Source organism: Salvia miltiorrhiza, chromosome 1, assembly GCF_028751815.1.
Source record: "Salvia miltiorrhiza cultivar Shanhuang (shh) chromosome 1, IMPLAD_Smil_shh, whole genome shotgun sequence".
In the NCBI taxonomy this organism is placed as follows: domain Eukaryota; kingdom Viridiplantae; phylum Streptophyta; class Magnoliopsida; order Lamiales; family Lamiaceae; genus Salvia; species Salvia miltiorrhiza.
This window is the reverse complement of record NC_080387.1, coordinates 69,751,329-69,773,496: the sequence shown is the minus strand read 5'-3', so window position 1 is coordinate 69,773,496 and position 22,168 is coordinate 69,751,329. Positions and strand designations below refer to the sequence as shown.

Sequence of the window (22,168 nt, the reverse complement as noted above, 5' to 3'; positions counted from 1 at the left end):
TCAATCACATCAGTGAAAATCTTATGGAGACATCGCAGACAAGAGAAGTTACGTGGGAACTTGAAGACAAGATGAAGGAAAAATACCCCGAACTGTTTTAGCAGAGATATGCAAATTTCGGGACGAAATTTTTGTTAAGAGGGGTAGTATGTAGTAGCCCGCTCTTTTAATTATGATTGAAACTAGTAAATGCAAAATTTTTATAAATGAATCCAGTTTATGGTCCTGATTTTTTTTATCAGAAACGGAGTTATTATTTTAGCTTTATACTTTTATAAAGTATGAGAAAAACGCGACGAGGATTATTGAGTCATTCAATAATTTATTATCCAGTTTAATAACTGACTTAGCAAAGTCAAGTTATTAATTTATATGAGATAGAAATATTATTTCTATTATTTACTAGAAGTCGAGGAATTATTCCGACTGCAATGCAGATTAAATCTACAGATTTAATTTAAGTTATATTATAATTTTTCAATATTGGAAACAAGGAAGCAGATACTAAACGGATACAGAAATGCGATGATTTAAAATCGAAGTCAGTATTTATTTACAGTTCACAGATTACAGTCTAGTTCCCAGCTTGGGGAAAATCGTCTAGTATATTACAAAAGCAAAAGCTCTTCAATCAATTAAAGTTTAGATAAAATTTTTATTTCCATCTTTTGCTAATGATGTACACGTATTTACTCCACCAACACCACTCCAACCTTTTGCTTTCCTCCCTCAGCCAACCACCACCACTATCTCCAATATCTCCAAACCTTTAATTATCAACTCCACCACCACTTGCTCCCCACCCAACAAATGCAATATTCACTCTCATTTCATTTTCATCCAACAATTCAGAGGATCAATTCCAGTTCGTTTCAGCCGAAGCTCTCAAGGTAATGCTTGGCTTCAATGCTTTCTTCTCCTTTGATTAAGTTCATCCTGCAATTGTTAAGCAAATAAGCAATTTATTTCAGTTTCTATCCACTGATTCAAACACCACAGCAGCCAACATCAATTTACAGCAACTCACTCCTGGAGAAATCAACTTATTTTCATAAGAGGTAAACCAACTCACACATACACTCAAAATCAGTCATTCATTTTATAAAGAAAACCATCACCGATGACATGTTCATGTACATACTCAACACTAACTAGGACTGCACAATTCACAGAGGATACGCACACATATTATGTCACAGAAATCAGCACGCATACCTTGTTCTTTTTCTGATAAATGAGTTCCATAAAATGTTCTTTCTACTACATTTTAGAATTATCACAAATTGGTTAAAGAAAAGAAAAGGGAGTATCTATGCATTGTGTGTGGGCGTGAGTGTTGAGATGAAGCTGTTGTCGCTGTTGTTGTGAGTCGGGATGTGTGAGTTGTTGGAGGAGGCCGTCGAAGGTGGCGACCTTCGTTGCAGTCGATCGGCGAGGAGAGGGCTGAGATTGTGAGGCTGCTGAGCCGTGAACACAGGGATCGGCGGCGGCTTTCGCTGCTACTTGCCGGAATAGAAGTGGGTGAGAACAGCCGGGGGCTGCTCACGGCCGGCGACGGCTCGGCGGCAAGCCGCTGCCTTTTTCTTTTTCTGTCGGAAATTGGGAGGAGAGGAGAGAGATTATTAGAGTTCAGTTTTAAAAAAAGAGAGAGAGGACGAACGAAAATCCCCTGCTCGCCGGAATAACAGAGCAGCAACAGCGCCGCTCGCCGGTTCCGCGGCAGTGGCGGATCGAAACAGCGGCGCGGCGAATCTCCCGGCCTTCCAGTTACAGCGGCGGCGATGTCGATTCAGGAAGATTAGAGCTTGTGCTTCTCCTTTCAGGGTTGAGACGAGGGAAGATGAACGGCGCCGGAGTCGCGGCGGCGGACGCCTCGTGTGAAGGCGAGTCGAGAGTGAGAGGGAGAAGAGGCGTGCGGCTGGTTTGAGAGAGAAGGAGAGTGTCGGCTGGTTTGAGAGTTGAGAGAGAGATCGAGAGTTTAGAAAGAGAGAGAGAAATTGGGCTATGTTTGGGCCACTCCCTTGTTAATTGGGCCGAGTTATTTTAAGTTTGGGCCTTTTTCTTTAATTTGCTGATGGGCTCTAATTGTTTAAAGATTTGGGCTAATGTAAAGTTTATGATGGACTATTATTCCATATGCCCATTTATATTTCGTTGGGCCATTACATTGGGCCGGGTTATTTCTTTATTTTGGGCCGAGTCGTGGGCCGAATTTTAATAAGTGATGGGCCGATTTTTAAATGGAATTTGGGCTTGTGTTTAAATGGTATTAGGCTTTGGCTATGGGCCGATTTTATTAAAGTCTTTAGGTTCTGATTTAAATTGAAACATTGGGCTTATGTTATTTTTTTAAAGAAATGGGCTACCTTATTATTTAACTGGGCTGCAGTTCAAAGAAAAAAATGGATACTTATTAATTAGACTATTTATTTAGTTTAATTAATTATTTTTCTCAAAAGATGATTACATAATAATATTGTATTATTATTATGTGCATATTTTAAGTAAATTACTTATTATATGCTAAGCATGACATGAAATTGCATTTTTACTTGCAATAAAAGTATTTAATTGGTTTTAATTATAAATCCAATTATTAAAGAAAGACGAGTAAGAATATTGTTGGTGTTCTTAACTCAAGAGAAATGTTTTCAATTATTTATTTCTATCGAAAAGCCCGATAATTTCTACAAGGTCACACCTCGATTGAAGCCGAGTTAGTTCTTTTATTTTGATCAAATACAAGGCGAGATTTATTAGAATATTCCGATGGGAAAGGAAGAAGCACAGTTTTATTCGACCGCGCTAGACGAGAATTAGCTAAATCTATTAACGAGGATTAATAGTAGAATTCCCGATTATCGCTCAGAGTATTAGTTCATGCATACCAGATTCATGCATAGTTAAATTACGCTTTCTCATTAATTAAGAATTTTCCTCGAGGCAATGTCTTATTTTATATTCTCGTGATTAAGGTCAAGCGCGAGAGTAATAACTACACAAGGAGTTAGAGTACCTTAGCAAAACTTTGCTATCAGGTGGGCAATTTCTTACGCGTAAATAAAATGCTATGCAAGTGTTATGCTTTAAAATGCAAATTGGATCTTCAAGTATGGTATGCTTTATTACGCTTAAATGAGTTAAGCTTTATTATGATGCACATTAAATGATTACGCTTATTTACGCTTGAATGCTTTACGCTGATAAGTTTATGCTTATGTTTGATGCTTGCGTCTGTTGGGGGAGGCCTCCCTCAACAGTACGATGCCGTGTCCGCTGAGGAGGGCCTTCCTCACGGCACGATGCCCGTGTCCGCTGAGAGAGGTCTCTCTCGCGGCGCGATGCCAGTATGCCAGTATGCCAGTGTTACAGCGTCTATTGGGGGAGGCCTCCCTCAATAGTACGATGCCGTGACCGCTGAGGGAGGCCCCCTTCACGGTGCGATGCCCGTGTTCGTTGGGGAAGGCCTTCTCCACGACACGATGTTTGTTAATGAAGATTGATGATGAAGAATGCCCTTATGCTATTTATGAATTTGGAAATGTTTAATGAGCAAAGGATATGAAAGAAACTCATGCCTCTTATGCGATATTGTGAAATTGTTAATGATGTTATGTTATATGCTTGGCAACTGCCCACTAAGTACTCTTGTACTTAGCCCTTCGATGTTTATGTTTGTGCAGGTTGAGCTGTGATGGGCGATGAAGTGTTGTTGCTGAGTGGAGTTTTTGTCGAACTTAAAGTAGGCTCAGAAAGGATACATGTCTTCATACATGTATCTCAGTTATGCATTCCGCTATAAACACTGATTATTTCAGTTACATCTTCCGTTGCAAACTCTGATAATGTTTTAGCCAAGCCCCTAACGATGCCTTTTTCCTTTTAAGGAATATAACGCGTATACAAGTTCTTTGAGTACCCTTTTTATGCGACCTATGCCTTTTTCCCTTTTAAGGAATATTTCACGCGTATTCAAGTCCTTTGAGTATTCTTTTATACGCCCCTTTCTCAACCCGCTTCTTAATTTCCCTTCCCCAGTCATGGTTTTCCCGGATTAATTATCCTTAATTAAGGCCGGTCGTGACATCTCGCCAATTCCTCATTCTCGAATTTCATGGCGGATCGGGAATTATGCATTTTGTCGATTGACTATGCCAAAGACTAGATTCTGTGTTCCAAATTTCTTCAACAAATCAGAGTCGATTTCGCCGCCAAACCCTCAAACCCCGATCGACAAAGGCCACCTCCTCCAAGTCTGCACAATCCTCTAAATGAACAAGATATAATTTTTAATGAACATAATACAATTTCTAAACTAACAGAAAGGACATCTAATTATTCATTGAAGAGGATTTTCCCAATTTTTCCAAATTCCAGATCTGAAATTTTAGGAAACAGACATCAAATACAATTCCAGATTCTGATTGTAGACCCGTCAAAAACTTCAGCTGTCAAACATGCATGAGCACAACATCTAAGGGAAACAGATAGCACATCACGGGCAAGCCAACTTTACTTCTCGCAATCATTTTTAATCTACATATTTACAAGATGAAGAATTTAATGGAGTTAAATTGTCTCTTTAATTGTAATTATTGTAACCGATTATATATTTATTAGAGGTTTGATGTTCAGTAAGGGGATGTAGCTCAATTGACAGAGCACTTGTTGAGAATGATTCCATCATCTCAATACAGAATGATATAGGGTTCAAATTCAAATTTAAAAAATTCTCAATTGAAGTATTATTCCTAATTTGAATCCTGTATTATCCAACAATATCATGCTTTTGTAAAAAAAGTGGCTAAGAATTTGCCATGTATGTTCATTAATTCATGTATTAGAATCTGGTTTGATTGAATACATTATCTCCTAATCTACAAAATATATGATCCTACTAAACATCATCATCTTCTGCTCAAGCCAGATATGAAATCTACAAATAAGTCCTCACTGCAGGGGATGGTGAGGCCTCCCATAGGGTGATCGAATCCGAATTCTTCTTCAGCTTGAAATAGGAATTCTTGAAACGAGGGGTGATTCAAGTATGATACTGGAATCACAAAGCGCTTCTTTTCGTCCTCCCCAACATAAACAACAACATGCCCTTTCGGAACTTCAGCTGCCCTTCTTTCGCTTGATAAAGATCGTCTCAATATTTGACGGATGGCCATTGTTGTATAAATAAGAGTCTTTTTTGAAGTGAAACAAATACTTTTCGGCAGGTTTCTTGTGATAGAAATCAAAAGGAAAAAAGCTAAAGAATTTTGAAAATTTGTTGATGGTTGTGGTTTGGAAATATGTTGTATATATAGAGAGTTTCACAAGCAATGTTGAATCCCTATAAAGTTTGATTAGCAGCAACCACAAAATGGATGTGTGATGGCTATGAAACTTGGAAAAACACAAGCACATGAGAAATCACATGGATCTGTCTAGCTATCATTCAATGTTATATATAAGATTTGAAGCAAGAAATTGAAATTTTTGAGGGAATTAAAAGACTTAATCCCCTACCAACTATACCTATCATGGCCCTCAAATGCCCCACAGAAATTATAATTTTTAGATCAATGAAAATTTGTATATATAATTTTACAGCACTCTAATAATCCATTTGGCTTTGCTGTTTGTAAACATATCATTAATGTGGTCCACAACAGCTCATGTGATTATGTTTCTGCAACTATAAATCCTAAAATACTAAAATTTAATTAGAAGCAGTTGAAAATGAAGAGGGAAAATTGAGACAGACTTGACTTGTGATGAAGAATTCACATGATTCTGTGTTTCAATAATTTATAGTAGTAAAAGATGATGTAACAGATACAACAGTGGTCATGTTGAAACATATATAGTGAAAAGTTTGATTAAATCAGATACAACAGTGTAATCTATGGAATTTTGAAAACTAATTTGATTTGTGTGGGGCATGCATTTGAGGGCCATGCATGTAGAGTTGGATGGGGAACAAACAGTGCTTTCAATCCATCAAAATCTTCATTTTAATTATTTGTTAATTATTGATGGACAAATCCATGTGCATGATTTCTTTCATGTGATTGTGTTTTCCAAATCACAAAGGGATCGATGCAACACCTATATATACAACATGTACATTTCTCAACTTCAACCATCAATAAACAAGCCTTCAATAAATTCTCTAGCTTTCTTGATTTTGATTTCTTTCATAACTACTACTCTTCTCATTCATTTAACTTGAGAGAAGGTCCAAAAAATGGCCATTCACCAGATTCTGAGACGATCTTTCTCCAGCGAAAGAAGGTCAGCTGAAATAGTTCCCAAGGGGCATGTTGCTGTCTACGTTGGAGATAATGAAAAGAAGCGGTTTGTGATTCCAGTGGCGTACTTGAACCACCCCTCGTTTCAAGAGTTGTTGTTTCAAGCTGAGGAAGAATTCGGGTTCAACCACCCGATGGGCGGCCTCACCATCCCTTGCAGTCAAGAATTATTTGTAGATTTCATCTCTGCCTTCAGCTCAAGATGATTTGTAGCAATGGTTCTAGCTAGGAGGAATAGAATGTCGTAGATTAGAAAATGTATGTATCCATTGGAAATGCATAATAGTAGATGAATATACATGAAAATTTATGGAGCAAACTTTTGTTACCTTAATCTGTTGCTTTTCTTATTTGAAAGTTTTTAGAAAGCAAACACAAAATTCAGGTGAATAATATATTTGGCTGATCAATCCATTGAAGAAAAGTCTTCTTGCAAGTGATTTTCTAGCTAGCACTAAAATTGTTTATCTGCTATGATTTCCAAAATGAATTCGCTATATATATATATGTTTTAACATAATCATCTAATTTTGGTGAAATAACAAATAATTTTTTATTAAACAGAATTTAGTCTGCTGGTTACAGAAAGGTAAAAAGAAAGTTAAAATAGTTTAACCACAGCAGCCAATGAATTAATTCTGTCAAAAATATTCAAAAAGTCTGATATGAGATTACTACCTGCAATATTTTTATGTCAATTTAAAAAAAAAAAAAAAAAAAAACTTTTGTTTCTAGAATTTGATCTATGTGGGGGCATTTAAGGGACATGCAGCTAGAGGCTAGAGTTGGTAGGGAACTATGCATTTAATTCCCTCCAAAATTTCAATTTCTTGCTTCAAATCGTATATGTGACATTAATTGATGGACAAATCCATGTGACTTCTCATCATGTGCTTGTGTTTTCCAAGTTTCATAGCCACCACATATCCATTTTGTGGTTATTGCTAATCAATCAAATTAAACTTTATAGAGGGTCTCAACACTGCTTGTGCAGCTCTATATATACTACATATTTCCATACCACAGCCATCAACAAGTTTCTCAAAATCCTCTTGCTTTTTACTTTTGATTTGTGTCACAAGAAATCTATTTGTTTTACTTCAAAAAAGACTTCTATTTATACAGCGCCAGATGCTGAGACGTTCTTTATCAAGCGAAAGAAGATCAACTGAAGTTCCAAAAGGGCATGTTGCCGTCTATGTTGGAGAGGATGAAAAGAAGCGTTTTGTGATTCCAGTATCATACTTGAACCACCCCTCGTTTCAAGAATTACTGTTTCAAGCAGAGGAAGAGTTTGGGTTCAATCACCCTATGGGTGGCCTCACCATCCCTTGCAGTGAGGACTTGTTTGTAGATTTCATCTGTTGCTTCAACACAAGATGATGTGTGCATGTGCTTAGTAGTAGGATCAAATTTTTGTAGATCAGCAGATAATGTATTTCTAGGAAAAAAAATATCTAGTACATTCAATGATAGACAAAATCCATGTGATTTCTCATGTGCTTGTGTTTTTCCAGGTTTCATAGCCACCACACATTCATTTTGTGGTTATTGCTAGTCAAACTTTAGAGGGATTCAACATTTGTGCAGCTCTCTATATATACAACATATTTCCAAACCTCAACAACCAACAAATCAAGATCGATAGCTAGAGTTACAAATTGTGTCTGATTTCATCGTTAAAAATATGAACACATGATTCTGTATTATAACATTAAAAATTGTGTCTGATTTCATCGCTTTAATTTATTAGCTTATAATAACTACAATTAAAGAGACAAAATTAATTACAAGAAATTCAAATTAGTTAGAATTTTAAAAAATTGGAAATAATGGGATTCATACCTTTATATCATTCTCAACAAATTGAATGCTCTGCCAATTCAACTACTTCCCCTTATGGAAATATTAATCTCCACTGAATTCATAATATGTACTCCTCCGTCCCAATAAATGTGGTCATCTTTCCATTTTGGTTTGTCCCACTAAAATGGCCACTTTCTTAAAATGGAAATATTTACTTTAATTAAATCTAATTAAGATGTATAACTAAACTTAAACCCAATAAACTCACACACACAAAACTCACCCCCTTACCCCAGCCGCCCAACCCCTTACCCCCGCCGCCCCGCCTCTGTTCTCTCCCACTCACCTCGCCGCCTTACCCCCTCCCTCCGCCGGCAGCTGCTCTCTCCCTCTCGCTCCGCCGCCTGACCCCCGTCGCCCCGCCTCTGCTCTCTCCCTCTCACCTCGCCGCCTGACCCCCTCCCTCCGCCGGCAGCTGCTCTCTCCCTCTCGCTCCGCCGCCTGACCCCCGCCGCACCGCCGTCTGCCACGACCGCCGGCGCCCCCTTCTTCCCCTCATTTATTTACTGAAGCAGATATCTCTCTCTCTCTCTTTGAAGGCTCCGCCGCCGCAGAGGTTCTCTGCCCCATTTAAGTCGCCGCCGTCTGATGAAGCCTCCATTCCCACCACAGAGGTTCTCCACCGCGCATCGACATCGCCTGCATCTTCAAAGCACTTTGCATCTTCATCTTTTCGAAAGCCCAGATTTGGATCTGCAACATCCAAACTTTGTTTTCCTTTTTTCATTTCTCAATTGCAACATCCAGAACATGATCTGCGTGGACGGGAGAGAGAGAGAGAGAGAGGTGAAATCCGGTTCGGGTGAGGGGTGACTGCCGGCGGCGCCGGCGCCGGCGCCGTCTCAATGCATTTGCATTGAGATGTTTGGTTGAAGAAGAAGAAGAAGAAATTAGGGTGCAGGAACATCAATAATTATAATGGACCACAATTAATTAAACATAATCATCTCCTTCTTAATCTCTGTGCCCAAAAGAAAGTGGCCACATTTATTGGGAGTATTAACTAATAATTTAATAATATCATGCTTTTTTTTCATTGAATACATTATATGGTAATATCCAAAAAAAAATTATCCTTTTAAGCACATCATCTTCTTCCAAAGCCAGAGACGAAACCTACAAACAAGTCCTCACTGCAAGGGATGGTGAACCTCCCATAGAGTGACTGAAACGAGTTAGTGTGTTTGCTTTCTAAAAACTTTCAAATAAGAAACGCTCACTTTTTAAGAAATCAATCAACAGATTAAGGTAACAAAAGTTTGCTCCATGAATTTTCATGTATATTCATCTACTATTTTATGTATTTTCAATGTATACATACATTTTCTAATCTACAAAATTCTATTCCTCCTACAACCATTGCTATAAATATCATCTTGAGCTGAAGGCAGAGATGAAATCTACAAATGATTCTTGACTGCAAGGGATGGTGAGGCCGCCCATCGGGTGGTTGAACCCGAATTCTTCCTCAGCTTGAAACAACAACTCTTGAAACGAGGGGTGGTTCAAGTACGCCACAGGAATCACAAACCGCTTCTTTTCATTATCTCCAACGTAAATAGCAAGATGCCCCTTCGGAACTACTTCAGCTGACCTTCTTTCGCTGGATAAAGACCGTCTCAGCATTTGGCGGATGGCCATTGTGTAACAAATCAAGTAAGTGAAATGTGATATTTTTATTTTCTTTCTATCGAGTAGCTGTGAAAGAAATCAAAAACAAGAAGAAAGCTAAAGAAGGCTTGTTGATGGTTGAAGATGAGAAATGTGTGGTGTGTATATATATAGGTGGATAATAAATTTTGTATCTCTTTAATTTGAAATTGAGATTGATGGTTGATTAGATATGTGGTGGGTATGAGACTTGGGAAACTCAAGCAAATGGATCATCATCACATGGATTTGTCTATCAACCACATATTCATTTTAAGCAAATGGATCATCACATGACGAGATTGTCTTTGAATCATCATAAATTTTTAATATTATTTGAAGAAACAAGAATTTGTGATGTAGAACTATGTATTCTACCAACAATTGCAACAAGGGCCCTCAAAAACATAAGAGAGGAGGAGATACGCAAGAGACAAAAGCATGTGGTTTTGTAGCACCCACTCTCTCACTTCTTCCCCCACAAAGCCTGAGTTAGAGCAAGTCAGATAAGCATTAATTGCTTGTCTCAGTTGAAAACACAAGCACATGATGAATCACATGGATTTATTTGTGGTGGGAGATAGTGTAAGTACCCTACAAACTATGGCATCAAGCCATGGCCACATAATGAAATTTGATGCCTCTTTTATCAAAGAAATTAAAGCTCATAATTTTGAGTTGTTTTTGATTTTTCTGCCTAAGTACCTTATGCTGCGGATGATGTTCCCACCATGAAAATGATGCCATTCATATACATAACAAAATATAGAAAGTGAAAGGGAAAAAATGATAAAATACAATGACAGAACAAGATATATTTTTTGATATTTCTAAAATTGCTTTTTTTTTTAGAAACTAAAATTGCTTTCTTAATCATTGTATTCGACAACTTTTTCTATTATCAAATTATATTTCCCAACTTAATTCCATCAGCGACAAAGTTTCTTCATTGTATTTGTGCTCTTCCAAATGTAAATTCAATCATGCCCACCATTTGTTCGACAAAATTACCCAACCGATTCCAATAGGATCATGATTCATTTTTGAATTTCGATCAGGATATAGCATTGCAGCTGCAAGATTTCACTCATCAATCTCCCATCTTATAATCACTGCCTTCACAATCAGAGATTCAGAGTTATTATAACAAGAATGTTTACTTTTTCTTCAATTCGTTTGAAATATGTAATTATCCATATTTTAGTTTTCTTGTCTTAGTTTTCTTTGTCTCTGTTTTAAGCTGTAGCACTTTCCATATTTTTCTTCATCAATATAATCCCGTGACTTCACTCCAAAAAACAAGTCTCTTCCCAAATAAAGAAATTTATACTAAAATTAAAAGAAGATTATGTTAAAACATATATAGCGAATTCATTTTGGAAATCGTAGCAGATAAAACAATTTTAGTGCTAGAAATAGACTTTTAAAAGAAGTAACAGCTAAATGATGGATAAATAAGATTTATTGGACAAATATATTCACCTATAGTGTGTTTACTTTCTAAAAACTTTCAAATAAGAAAACCTCATTCTTGGATAAATCAATCAACAGATTAGGGTAACAAAAGTTTGCTCCATAAATGTTCATGTATATTCATCTACTATCATGTATTTCCAATGTACATATACATTTTCTAATCTACAAAATTCTATTCCTCCTGAAACCATTGCTAAAATCATCTCGAGCTGAAGGCAGAGATGAAATCTACAAATAGTTCTTGACTGCAAGGGATGGTGAGGCCGCCCATCGGGTGATTGAACCCGAATTCTTCCTCAGCTTGAAACAACAACTCTTGAAACGAGGGGTGGTTTAAGTACGCCACTGGAATCACAAACCGCTTCTTTTCATTATCTCCAACATAGACAGCAAGATGCCCCTTCGGAACTACTTCGGCTGACCTTCTCTCGCTCGATAAAGACCGTCTCAGCATCTGGCGGATGGCCATTGTCGAAATAATCAAATAAGTGAAATTAGAAGAGAGCTAAAGAAGGCTTAATGGTTGAAGATGAGAATTGTGTTGTCTATATATATAGGTGGAAAAGAAATGTCTCATCTCTTTGAAATTCAGATTGATAGTTAAATGGATATGTGGTGGCTATGCAACACAAGCTAATAAATCATCACATGGATTTGTCTATCAACCACTTACACATTTCACATGAAGAAAAACAAGAATTTGTGATGTAAAACTATGTACTCTACCAACACTAGCAAAAAGGGCCCTCACATAACAAACCTCGATGCCTATTTTCCAGCTAAAATCAATTTATTTTCACGACTTAATTTGTAGTTAGTACTATCAATTATTGAAATACTATCAATTTATGATTATTGCACAAACATAATCACATGAGCTGCTGATTTCTTCAAACACCACAACCAGAATGGATTATTACGCAAATTTCCATTGATTTAAATTTTAATTTCATGTAGGGAGCTAGAGTTGGTAGGGGAATTTTTTTTAATCATTTATTCTCTTTAATTATAATTATTATAACCAATAATAAATTAAGTGGAGGTTAGTATCTCACAAAAAGGGGATGTAGTTCAATTGGTAGAGCATTTAATGGTTTGAAATGATATTGGGTTCAAATCCGATCATCTCCATTTTTTTAAAATTCTCATTATTCAAATTTTCTTATAATCAACTTTTCTCTTGATTGTAATTATTATATTTATATCCGATTTAATCAACTTTTCACTATATATGTTTCAACATTGACCACAAAAATTCTCATTATTCAAATTTTCTTAGAATCAACTTTTCTCTTGATTGTAATTATTATATCCGATTTAATCAACTTTTCACTATATATGTTTCAACATTGATCTATAGTTGCAGAAACATAATCACATGAGCTGTTGTGGACCACGTTAATGATATGTTACAAACAGCAAAACCAAATGGATTATTAAAGTCTGCTATAAAATATGTATACAAATTTTCATTGATCTAAATTTTAATTTCATGTAGGGCATTTGAGGGCCATTTAGCTAGAGTTGGTAGGGACTAATGTTTTTAACTCCCTCAAAATTTTCAATTTCTTGCTTCAAATCTTATACTCCACATTAAATGATAGACAAATCCATGTGATTTGTCATGTGCTTGTGTTTTTCCAAGTTTCATAGCCACCACACATCCATTTTGTGTTTATTGCTAATCAAAGTTTGAGGGATTCAACTTGCTTGTGTACCTCTCTATATATACAACATATTTCCAAACCACAACCATCAACAAAATTTCACAATTCTTTAGCTTTTCACTTTTGATTTCTGTCACAAGAAACCTGCTGAAAAGTATTTGTTTCACTTCAAAAAAGCCTTATTCTACACAACAATGGCCATTCGTCAAATTTTGAGAAGATCTTTATCAAGCGAAAGAAGGGCAGCTGAAGTTCCGAAAGGGCATGTTGTTGTTTATGTTGGGGAGGATGAAATGAAGCGTTTTGTGATTCCAGTATCGTACTTGAACCACCCCTCCTTTCAAGAATTTCTATTTCAAGCTGAAGAAGAGTTCGGATTCAATCACCCTATGGGAGGCCTCACCATCCCTTGCAGTGAGGACTTATTTGTAGATTTCATCTCTAGCTTTGGCAGAAGATGATGATGTTTAGTAGGATCAATTATATTTTGTAGATTAGGAGATAATGTATTCAATCAAACCAAATTATGATACATGAATTAATGAACATACATGGCAAATTCTTAGCCAGTTTTTGATGCAAAAGCATGATATTGTTGGAGAATACCGGATTTAGTTATATATGTTCAAATTGAGAATAATGCTTTAATTGAGAATATTTTAAATTTGTAACCTTAATCTGTTGACTCCGAGTTTTTTTTTATTGGGATGTTAGCTTCAATTGTGTGTTAACCTCCTGTTGAATGCTCTACTTTAATTGTTTTCATTTTTTTTAAATTCGTTAATCTTCACGCTTTTTTATAAATAGGATATAATAATTACAATTAAGAGTAAAGTATATTTGCCCTAAAAAAGAGTAAAGTTTATTAAAAGAAATTTGAATAATAAGAATTTAAAAAATAGGATATAATAATTACAAGTAAGAGTAAAGTATATTTGCCCTAAAAAAGAGTAAAGTTTTTTAAAAGAAATTCGAATAATAAGAATTTAAAAAATTATGGAGATGATGGGATTTGAACCCTATATCATTCTCTATTGAAATGATGAAATCATTCTCAACAATTGAGTGCTCTGCCAATTGAGCTACATCCCCTTAATGAACATCAAACCTCCAATAAATATATAATCGGTTACAATAATTACAATTAAAGACACAATTTGATTAAAAGAAATTCGATTAATTAGAATTTAAAAAATTTAGAGATGATGGGATTTGAACCCTATATCATTCTCAACAAATTGAATGCTCCGCCAATTGAGCTACATCCCCTTACTGAACTACAAACCTCCAATAAAAAAAATACTCGTTTATAATAATATACAATTAAAGAAAAAATTATTAAAGAAATTCGATTAATTAGAAGTTAAATTTTTTGGAGATGATGGGATTTGAACCCTACTCAATAATTTGAATGCTCTGCCAATTGAGCTACATCCCCTTAATGAAGCATGGCTATAATAATTACAATTACAGAGAAATTTAATCTAAAAAAATAATACTTCATCCAACCCTTAATGCTCTTTTGGAACTTCAGCTCACCTTCTTTCACTTGATAAAGATCGTTTCAGAATGTGAAAACAACTCTCATGATGGTAACTCATATACAGAGAAAGAAAATCATAAAACACACACACACACATTTAAAGCCCCTCTTAAGATGAAAACTAGGAACCAATTTAAAGCCATTGATTTAAATAAAATAGAGGGCTGCGATTAAACTACAGATGCACAATTTCGATTGCATAGATGCACAATTTCAATTGCATAGATGCACAATTTCGATTTGCTTGAGTATTTTGCATTGTTGGTTTCAATTGCATAAATTGCATATTTTTTAAGTGCACAGTAAAATATAATAGATGCACAGTTTCTTTTGTTGACGAAATCCTAACCATTAGATCTAATATTTAAAAGGTCAAGATTAGGTTCCTAGTTCTCATTTTAACAGAGGTTTTTATTAGAACCTCTTCATATATATATATATATATATATATATATATATATATATATATATAGGGAAGGGCTAAAATAAGAGCATTTCTTAAGATATAAAATAAGAATCATTTTCAGCCATTAGATCATCAAGTTCTACGGTTTATTCGTAATCCTGTTGGATGGATTTATGGTCTTGATTCGAATCCCAAAGGTAGCAAAAATTTATTTTTCACAATTCATATCTTTATACAGCAAATTCATACGTGTTCTACATAAAATTCATAAATTAAAAATTGCTCTTATTTCTTATTTAAAGATGTGCTCTCACGGTAGCCCACCCCTATATATATATATATATATATATATATATATATATATATAGCCAGATAAATAATTTTAATACTAGAAAATCACTTGCAAGCAGATCTACAAATAATTGCTGACTGCAAGGGATGGTGAGGCCTCCCATAGGGTGATTGAACCCGAATTCTTCCTCAGCTTGAAACAGTAATTCTTGAAACGAGGGGTGGTTTAAGTATGATACTGGAATCACAAATCGCTTCTTTTCATTCGTCCCAACATAAATAGCAAGATGCCCCTTTGGAACTACTTCAGCTGACCTTCTCTCGCTGGATAAAGACCGTCTCAACATTTGGCGGATGGCCATTGTGTAACAAATCAAGTAAGTGAAATGAGAGATTTTTATCTTCTTTCTATCAAGTAGTTGTGAAAGAAATCAAAATCAAGAAGAGAGCTAAAGAAGGCTTGTTGATGGTTGAAGATGAGAATTGTGTTGTGTATATATAGAGGTGGAAAAGAAATGTGTTATCTCTTTGAAATTCAGAGTTGCTAGTTGAAATGGATATGTGGTGGCTTTGGCATTTGGAAACACAATCACATGGATTGTCTTTGAATCATATCATCATAATTTTTTAATTTTTGTTTTTGAAGAAACAAGAATTTGTGATGTAAAACTATGTAGTCTACCAACAATGGCAACAAGGGCCCTCACTTAACATTTTTTTATACCTATTTTCCACCTAAAAAAGCTCAAAATTTTAAGTCGAAAGCTTTGTAGAAAATGAAAACTATATTTAATTTAGGCACATTATTCAACACACAATCTGTTTAATTTTTTCCATTTCTTTACCTCCTGCTTGAGCAGAAGCTGAGATTACTCCTCTTACTGTAGTATACATTGTAGAGTAGTTTTTTTTTTTTTTTTTTTAATTTTTACTTGGAGAAAAATTTGACTTCTAATACTAAGCAATTCTTTCATTTCTATCTGTTGCTTTTGGCAACTTTGAGGGAGTGAAAGCATCATCAAAAACGAATTTATGTTTGTTCGTGCTGTTTATAATGATAGCTGTATCAAAATAAATAAATAAATATGTATCTTTAAGCAGTCATTCTTATCTTATTCTGTTAAGATTAATATCCATACTGAGTAATGTGTTGAAAACTTATATGGAGTTTGTGTGACCAATGCACATCCTTAATGTGTTCTCTGGATGTGTTGCATTTTTTTGAGCTGCATCCCCATATTGTAATTCTAACCACCATTCATTTCATTATCATATAATAATTACAATTAAATTAAATAAACAAATTGATTGAAGAAATTCGATTAGATAGAATTTTAAAAATTTGGAGATTGAACGCTCGTTATTGAAATATTAATCTCCTCTAGAAATTCGTGGATTTAGGAAATCCATAGACCCTATGTAGAGTTTGGCTGATTTTTTTTTTATTGATTTTCATGGATTTTCATCGACTTGATATGAATTAGGAAGGCAGCGACCCAGCGCCGGCTAGAGCCCAATTACCGCTGGAACTGGAGCAACCCAGTGTCGACCGGTGCCCAGCGACTGCTGGAATTGGAGCTGGAGCCTAGCAACCGCTGAGATGCTTGACTCAAAGCACCAGCGCTCGTTGAGATCAACGAGCGCTGGACAGAAAAGAGGTGAAAGAATCCATAGAAATCTCATGTGATGAAGAGAGATTTCTCTCTTTGTATTTTTGAAGGAGAATCCATCAAAATCCACAGAGTTTTAAAATCCACAGATTTTTGAATACCCAAAGATTTTTTAAGACTTTTTAAATTTTATATTGAATACCTCTAGATTTTTAAAGACTTTTAAAAGTCTGGATTGAATGCCCCCAAACTTTCAAAGTCCAAAAAAATCCTACAGACTCTACAATCAATACACCTCCTAAGAATATCATGCTTTTGCATCAAAGATTGGCTAAGAATTTGTCATGTGTATTCATTCATGTACTAGAATTTTATTTTTTATTATTTTCATTGAATACATTATATGGTAATATCCAAAAAAAATTATCCTTTTAAGCACATCATCTTCTGCCAAAGCCAGAGACGAAACCTACAAACAAGTCGCTTGCGCGGGATGGTGAGGTTACAGGGGCTGTAAACTTACAAACCAAGTCGCTTGCGAACTATTCGGAGTTCGATTCGAAAAAAGCTCGTTCAAAATTCGTTCATCTCCTGAACGAGCTAAACTCGAGCCTACATATGTTCGGCTCATAAGCTTGCGAACATGTTCAGCTCGAACCTGTTCGCGAATATGTTCACGAGCCTATAAATTGCGAACATAAATTCTTAGCTACATGTCCCTTAAATGCCCCACATACATCAAATTCCAGAAACAAATGATTTTTTTAAAACATGTATAGCAAATTCATTTTGGAAATCATAGGAGATAAACAATTTTAATGCTAGAAAATCACTTGCAAGCAGACCTTTCTTCAATGGATTAATCAACCGAATATATTCACCTGAATTTTGTGTTTGCTTTCTAAGAACTTTCAATAAGAAAATCAACAGATTAAGGTAACAAAAGTTGGTCCACAAATTTTTCATGTATATTCATCTACTATTATATATTCCATTGGATATATACCATTTCTAATCTACAAAATTCTAGTCCTAACACCATTGCTACAAATCATCTCGAGCTGAAGCCAGAGATGAAATCTATAAATAATTCTTGACTGCAAGGGATGGTGAGGCCGCCCATCGGGTGATTGAACCCGAATTCTTCCTCAGCTTGGAACAACAACTCTTGAAACGAGGGGTGGTTCAAGTACGCCACTGGAATCACAAACCGCTTCTTTTCATTATCTCCAACGTAAACAGCAACTTGCCCCTTGGGAACTATTTCAGCTGACCTTCTTTCGCTGGAGAAAGATCGTCTCAGAATCTGGCGAATGGCCATTTTTTGAACCTTCTCTCAAGTTAAATGAGAAGAGTATGGTAGTTATGAATGATATCAAAATCAAGAAAGCTAGAGAATTTTTTGAAAGGCTTGTTTGTTGATGGTTGAAGTTGAGAAATGTACATGTTGTATATATAGGTGTTGCATCCCTTTGAAATTTGGAAAACACAAGCACATGAGAGAAATCATGCACATGGATTTGTCTATCAATGATTAAGAAATAATTAAAATGAAGATTTTGATGGATTGAAAGCATTGTTTGTTCCCCATCCAACTCTACATGCATGGCCCTCAAATGCCCCACACAAATCAAATTGCTTCTCGCAATTCCTCAAATTAATTTCACTATATATATATATGTTCAAACATGGCCACTGTTGTATCTGTTACTTTATCTTAGTAGTATCAATTATTGAAACACAGAATCATGTGAATTCTTCATCACAAGTCAAGTCTGTCTTAATTATTTTCCCTCTTCATCTTCTATTGTTTATATTTATATATATAGTTGCAGAAACACAATCACATGAGCTGCTAACTATTGCTTCTCGTAATTCCTCAAATTAATTTCACTATATATATATGTTTAAACATGGCCACTGTTGTATCTGTTACATCATCTTTTACTACTATCAATTATTGAAACACAGAATCATGTGAAATTAATTCTTCATCACAATTCAAGTCTGTCTCATTTTTCCATCTTCATTTTCTACTATTTCTAATTAAATTTTAGTATTTTAGGATTTATAGTTGCAGAAACATAATCACATGAGCTGTTGTGGACCACATTTATGATATGCTTACAAACAGCAAAGCCAAATGGATGATTAGAGTGCTATAAAATTATATATACAAATTTTCATTGATCTAAAAATCATAATTTCTGTGGGGCAATTGAGGGCCATGATAGGTAGAGTTGGTAGGGGATTAAGTCTTTTAATTCCCTCAAAAATTTCAATTTCTTGCTTCAAATCTTATATAGTATAACATTAAATGATAGCTAGACAGATCCATGTGATTTCTCATGTGCTTGTGTTTTTCCAAGTTTCATAGCCATCACACATCCATTTTGTGGTTGTTGCTAATCAAACTTTATAGGGATTCAACATTGCTTGTTCACCTCTCTATATATACAACATATTTCCAAACCACAACCATCAACAAATTTTCAAAATTCTTTAGCTTTTTTCCTTTTGATTTCTATCACAAGAAACCTGCCGAAAAGTATTTGTTTCACTTCAAAAAAGACTCTTATTTATACAACAATGGCCATCCGTCAAATATTGAGACGATCTTTATCAAGCGAAAGAAGGGCAGCTGAAGTTCCGAAAGGGCATGTTGTTGTTTATGTTGGGGAGGATGAAAAGAAGCGGTTTGTGATTCCAGTATCGTACTTGAATCACCCCTCGTTTCAAGAATTCCTATTTCAAGCTGAAGAAGAATTCGGATTCAATCACCCTATGGGAGGCCTTACCATCCCTTGCAGTGAGGACTTATTTGTAGATTTCATATCTGGCTTGAGCAGAAGATGATGATGTTTAGTAGGATCAAATATTTTGTAGATTAGGAGATAATGTATTCAATCAAACCAGATTCTGATACATGAATTAATGAACATACATGCCAAATTCTTAGCCAGTTTTTTTACAAAAGCATGATATTGTTGGAGAATTAATACCGGATTTATATATGTTCAAATTGAGAATTTTTTAGACTTGTTACCTTAATCTGTTGACTCCGATTTTTTAATTTTTTGTGATTAAGAGAAATAATCTTTTAAAAAGAATTTTTAAAAAATTGGCGATTTTTTAATTTTTTGTGATTAAGAGAAATAATCTTTTAAAAAGAATTTTAAAAAAATTGGAGATGATGGGATTCGAACCCTATATCATTCTCAGTAAGTTGAATGCTCTGCCAATTGAGCTACATCCCCAAGTTGAAATATTAACCACCAATTAATTTATAATCGGTTAAAATAATCACAACTAAAATGACTTGCAAGCAGGCTTTTCTTGAATGGATTGTTTAATCAAATCAAAATAAATAGCAGTTAAATGATGGATAAGATTTATTGGACAAATGTTAGTTTTGAGATAATTGTTGTCAACCACCGAGTCTCCGAGTCCGGAATCGTCGTGTTTTTAATTAGATTTATCTCTGCATTGTGATCTAAAAACTTTCAAATATGTGATGTAAAACTATGTATTCTACCAAGACTGGCAACAAGGGCCCTCACATAACAAACCTTGATGCTTATTTTCCACCTTAAATAAATTTATTTTCACGACTTAGTACTATCAATTATTGAAATAGTATCAATTATTGAAACACAGAATCATGTGAAATTCTTCATCACAAGTCAAGTGTGTCCCAATTTTCCCTCTCCATCTTCTACTATTTCTAATTATATGAGCTGCTGATTTCTTCAATTCCTGTGAGCTGGACCACATTAATGATATATTTACAAACAACACAACCAGAAAGCATTATTATAGTCTGCTATAAAATTACACAAAATTTTCATTGATCTAAATTTTAATTTCATGTAGCCATGTAGGGCATTTGAGGGTCATGTAGCTAGAGCTGGTAGGGGACTAATGTGTTTAATTCCCTTAAAATTTTCAATTTCTTGCTTCAATATAACATTAAATGAACCAGGGGGCTTAGTCCACTGGCCACCGGGTCCTCACTTAAGTGAAGTGACCTGGGTTCGATCCCTCTTGGGAGCGAATTGGAGATTGGAGATATAAGGTGGACTTTGGTGAATGGAGAGATAAGGTGGTTCTTGGAGTGGATAGGGAACTAATTACTAACATCTAACATAACTTTGCCCGATCAAAAAAAAAAAAAAAAAAAAACATTAAATGATAGCTAGACAAATCCATGTGATCTCTCATGTGCTTGTGTTTTCCAAGTTTCATAGCCACCACACATCCATTTTGTGATTAGTGCTAATCAAACTTTAGAGGGCTTCAACATTGCTTGTGCACCTCTCTAGCTATATATACAACATATTTCCAAACCACAACAACCAACAAATTTTCAAAATTCTATAGCTTTTCACTTTTGATTTCTGTCACAAGAAACCTGCTTAAAAGTATTTGTTTCACTTGAGAAAGATTCTTATTCATACAACAATGGCCATTCGCCAAATGTTGAGACGTTCTTTATCCAGTGAAAGAAGGTCGACTGAAGTTTCGAAAGGGCATGTTGCTGTTTATGTCGGGGAGGGTGAAAAGAAGCGTTTTGTGATTCCAGTGTTGTACTTGAACCACCCCTCGTTTCAAGAATTACTGTTTCAAGCAGAGGAAGAGTTCGGATTCAATCACCCTAATGGAGGCCTCACCATCCCTTGTAGTGAGGACTTGTTTGTAGATTTCATCTCTGGCTTCAGCAGAAGATGATTTGTAGCAATAGTTTTAGGAGTATAATTTTGTAGAGTAGAATATGTATACATTGGAAAATCGTATAATAGTAGATGAATATATATAAATGAAACTTTATGGACCAAACTTTTGTTACCTTAATCTTTTGAATGAGCTTTTCTTAGTAAAAGTGTTTAGAAAGCAAACACACTATTCTAGCAGACTTTCTTGAATGTATTCAGGCGAATGAAAATGTGTTGAGAAATAACAATTTTATTGGAGATTGCTTATCTCCAGAATGATGAGATTTTGGTTGTGCAAATGTTCACTTCAATTGTAGATGATGGAAGTTAAACCCTAAAAATTCGATTAATAGGAATTTTAAAAAAATTGGCACTTCAGAAATTTGAATGCTCTACCAATTGAGCTACATCCCCTAATTGTAATGTTAGCCACCATTAAATTAATTAATAATTAATTAATTATCATTAAAGAGAAAAATAATTAAAAGAAATTCGATTAAATATAATTTAAAATTTTTGGAGATGATGGGATTTGAACCCTATATCACTTCAGGAATTTGAATGCTCTACCAATTGAGCTACATCCCCTAATTATTATACTAACCACCATTTAATTTATTTCATATAATAATTACAATTAAAGAG

The 22,168-nt window shown here is 35.0% G+C and overlaps 7 protein-coding genes and 1 long non-coding RNA gene across 8 annotated transcripts; 5 read left to right on the top strand and 3 right to left on the bottom strand.

Annotated features, from left to right (window-relative positions):
• The first annotated feature begins 969 nt into the window (after nucleotides 1-969).
• Nucleotides 970-3,915, top strand: LOC131005555 (uncharacterized). Its single transcript, XR_009095283.1, has 3 exons — nucleotides 970-1,058; nucleotides 2,976-3,038; nucleotides 3,684-3,915. It is a non-coding gene; the product is annotated as an uncharacterized LOC131005555 (long non-coding RNA).
• Nucleotides 3,916-4,811: 896 nt separating this feature from the next.
• On the bottom strand, nucleotides 4,812-5,306 carry LOC131005554 (auxin-induced protein 15A-like). Its single transcript, XM_057932567.1, has one exon. It carries the CDS (start codon nucleotides 5,172-5,174, stop codon nucleotides 4,908-4,910), a length of 267 nt encoding a protein of 88 aa, XP_057788550.1. The 5' UTR covers nucleotides 5,175-5,306; the 3' UTR covers nucleotides 4,812-4,907.
• A 932-nt stretch (nucleotides 5,307-6,238) lies between these two features.
• On the top strand, nucleotides 6,239-7,765 carry LOC131012307 (uncharacterized). Its single transcript, XM_057940238.1, has 2 exons — nucleotides 6,239-6,475; nucleotides 7,329-7,765. The coding sequence occupies exons 1-2, from the start codon at nucleotides 6,239-6,241 to the stop codon at nucleotides 7,683-7,685; spliced, it is 594 nt and encodes a 197-aa protein (XP_057796221.1). The 3' UTR covers nucleotides 7,686-7,765.
• A 1,399-nt stretch (nucleotides 7,766-9,164) lies between these two features.
• Nucleotides 9,165-9,903, bottom strand: LOC131005553 (auxin-responsive protein SAUR20-like). Its single transcript, XM_057932566.1, has one exon. The coding sequence runs from the start codon at nucleotides 9,807-9,809 to the stop codon at nucleotides 9,540-9,542; it is 270 nt and encodes an 89-aa protein (XP_057788549.1). The 5' UTR covers nucleotides 9,810-9,903; the 3' UTR covers nucleotides 9,165-9,539.
• A 1,353-nt stretch (nucleotides 9,904-11,256) lies between these two features.
• On the bottom strand, nucleotides 11,257-11,787 carry LOC131005552 (auxin-responsive protein SAUR20-like). The gene has a single exon (XM_057932565.1). It carries the CDS (start codon nucleotides 11,761-11,763, stop codon nucleotides 11,494-11,496), a length of 270 nt encoding a protein of 89 aa, XP_057788548.1. The 5' UTR covers nucleotides 11,764-11,787; the 3' UTR covers nucleotides 11,257-11,493.
• Nucleotides 11,788-13,017: 1,230 nt separating this feature from the next.
• Nucleotides 13,018-13,545, top strand: LOC131005551 (auxin-induced protein 15A-like). Its single transcript, XM_057932564.1, has one exon. It carries the CDS (start codon nucleotides 13,156-13,158, stop codon nucleotides 13,420-13,422), a length of 267 nt encoding a protein of 88 aa, XP_057788547.1. The 5' UTR covers nucleotides 13,018-13,155; the 3' UTR covers nucleotides 13,423-13,545.
• A 5,620-nt stretch (nucleotides 13,546-19,165) lies between these two features.
• Nucleotides 19,166-19,773, top strand: LOC131005550 (auxin-induced protein 15A-like). The gene has a single exon (XM_057932563.1). It carries the CDS (start codon nucleotides 19,401-19,403, stop codon nucleotides 19,665-19,667), a length of 267 nt encoding a protein of 88 aa, XP_057788546.1. The 5' UTR covers nucleotides 19,166-19,400; the 3' UTR covers nucleotides 19,668-19,773.
• A 1,373-nt stretch (nucleotides 19,774-21,146) lies between these two features.
• On the top strand, nucleotides 21,147-21,647 carry LOC131005549 (auxin-induced protein 6B-like). The gene has a single exon (XM_057932562.1). It carries the CDS (start codon nucleotides 21,273-21,275, stop codon nucleotides 21,537-21,539), a length of 267 nt encoding a protein of 88 aa, XP_057788545.1. The 5' UTR covers nucleotides 21,147-21,272; the 3' UTR covers nucleotides 21,540-21,647.
• The last annotated feature ends 521 nt before the right edge of the window (nucleotides 21,648-22,168 follow it).

Bases quoted from the DNA above. Each gene is read 5' to 3' on its own strand.
- LOC131005554 (XM_057932567.1), bottom strand. From the start codon at position 5,174: ATGGCCATCCGTCAAATATTGAGACGATCTTTATCAAGCGAAAGAAGG.
- LOC131012307 (XM_057940238.1), top strand. From the start codon at position 6,239: ATGGCCATTCACCAGATTCTGAGACGATCTTTCTCCAGCGAAAGAAGG. The intron at 6,476-7,328 runs GTAGATTTCATC...TCCATACCACAG, and splicing joins CTTGCAGTCAAGAATTATTT to CCATCAACAAGTTTCTCAAA.
- LOC131005553 (XM_057932566.1), bottom strand. From the start codon at position 9,809: ATGGCCATCCGCCAAATGCTGAGACGGTCTTTATCCAGCGAAAGAAGG.
- LOC131005552 (XM_057932565.1), bottom strand. From the start codon at position 11,763: ATGGCCATCCGCCAGATGCTGAGACGGTCTTTATCGAGCGAGAGAAGG.
- LOC131005551 (XM_057932564.1), top strand. From the start codon at position 13,156: ATGGCCATTCGTCAAATTTTGAGAAGATCTTTATCAAGCGAAAGAAGG.
- LOC131005550 (XM_057932563.1), top strand. From the start codon at position 19,401: ATGGCCATCCGTCAAATATTGAGACGATCTTTATCAAGCGAAAGAAGG.
- LOC131005549 (XM_057932562.1), top strand. From the start codon at position 21,273: ATGGCCATTCGCCAAATGTTGAGACGTTCTTTATCCAGTGAAAGAAGG.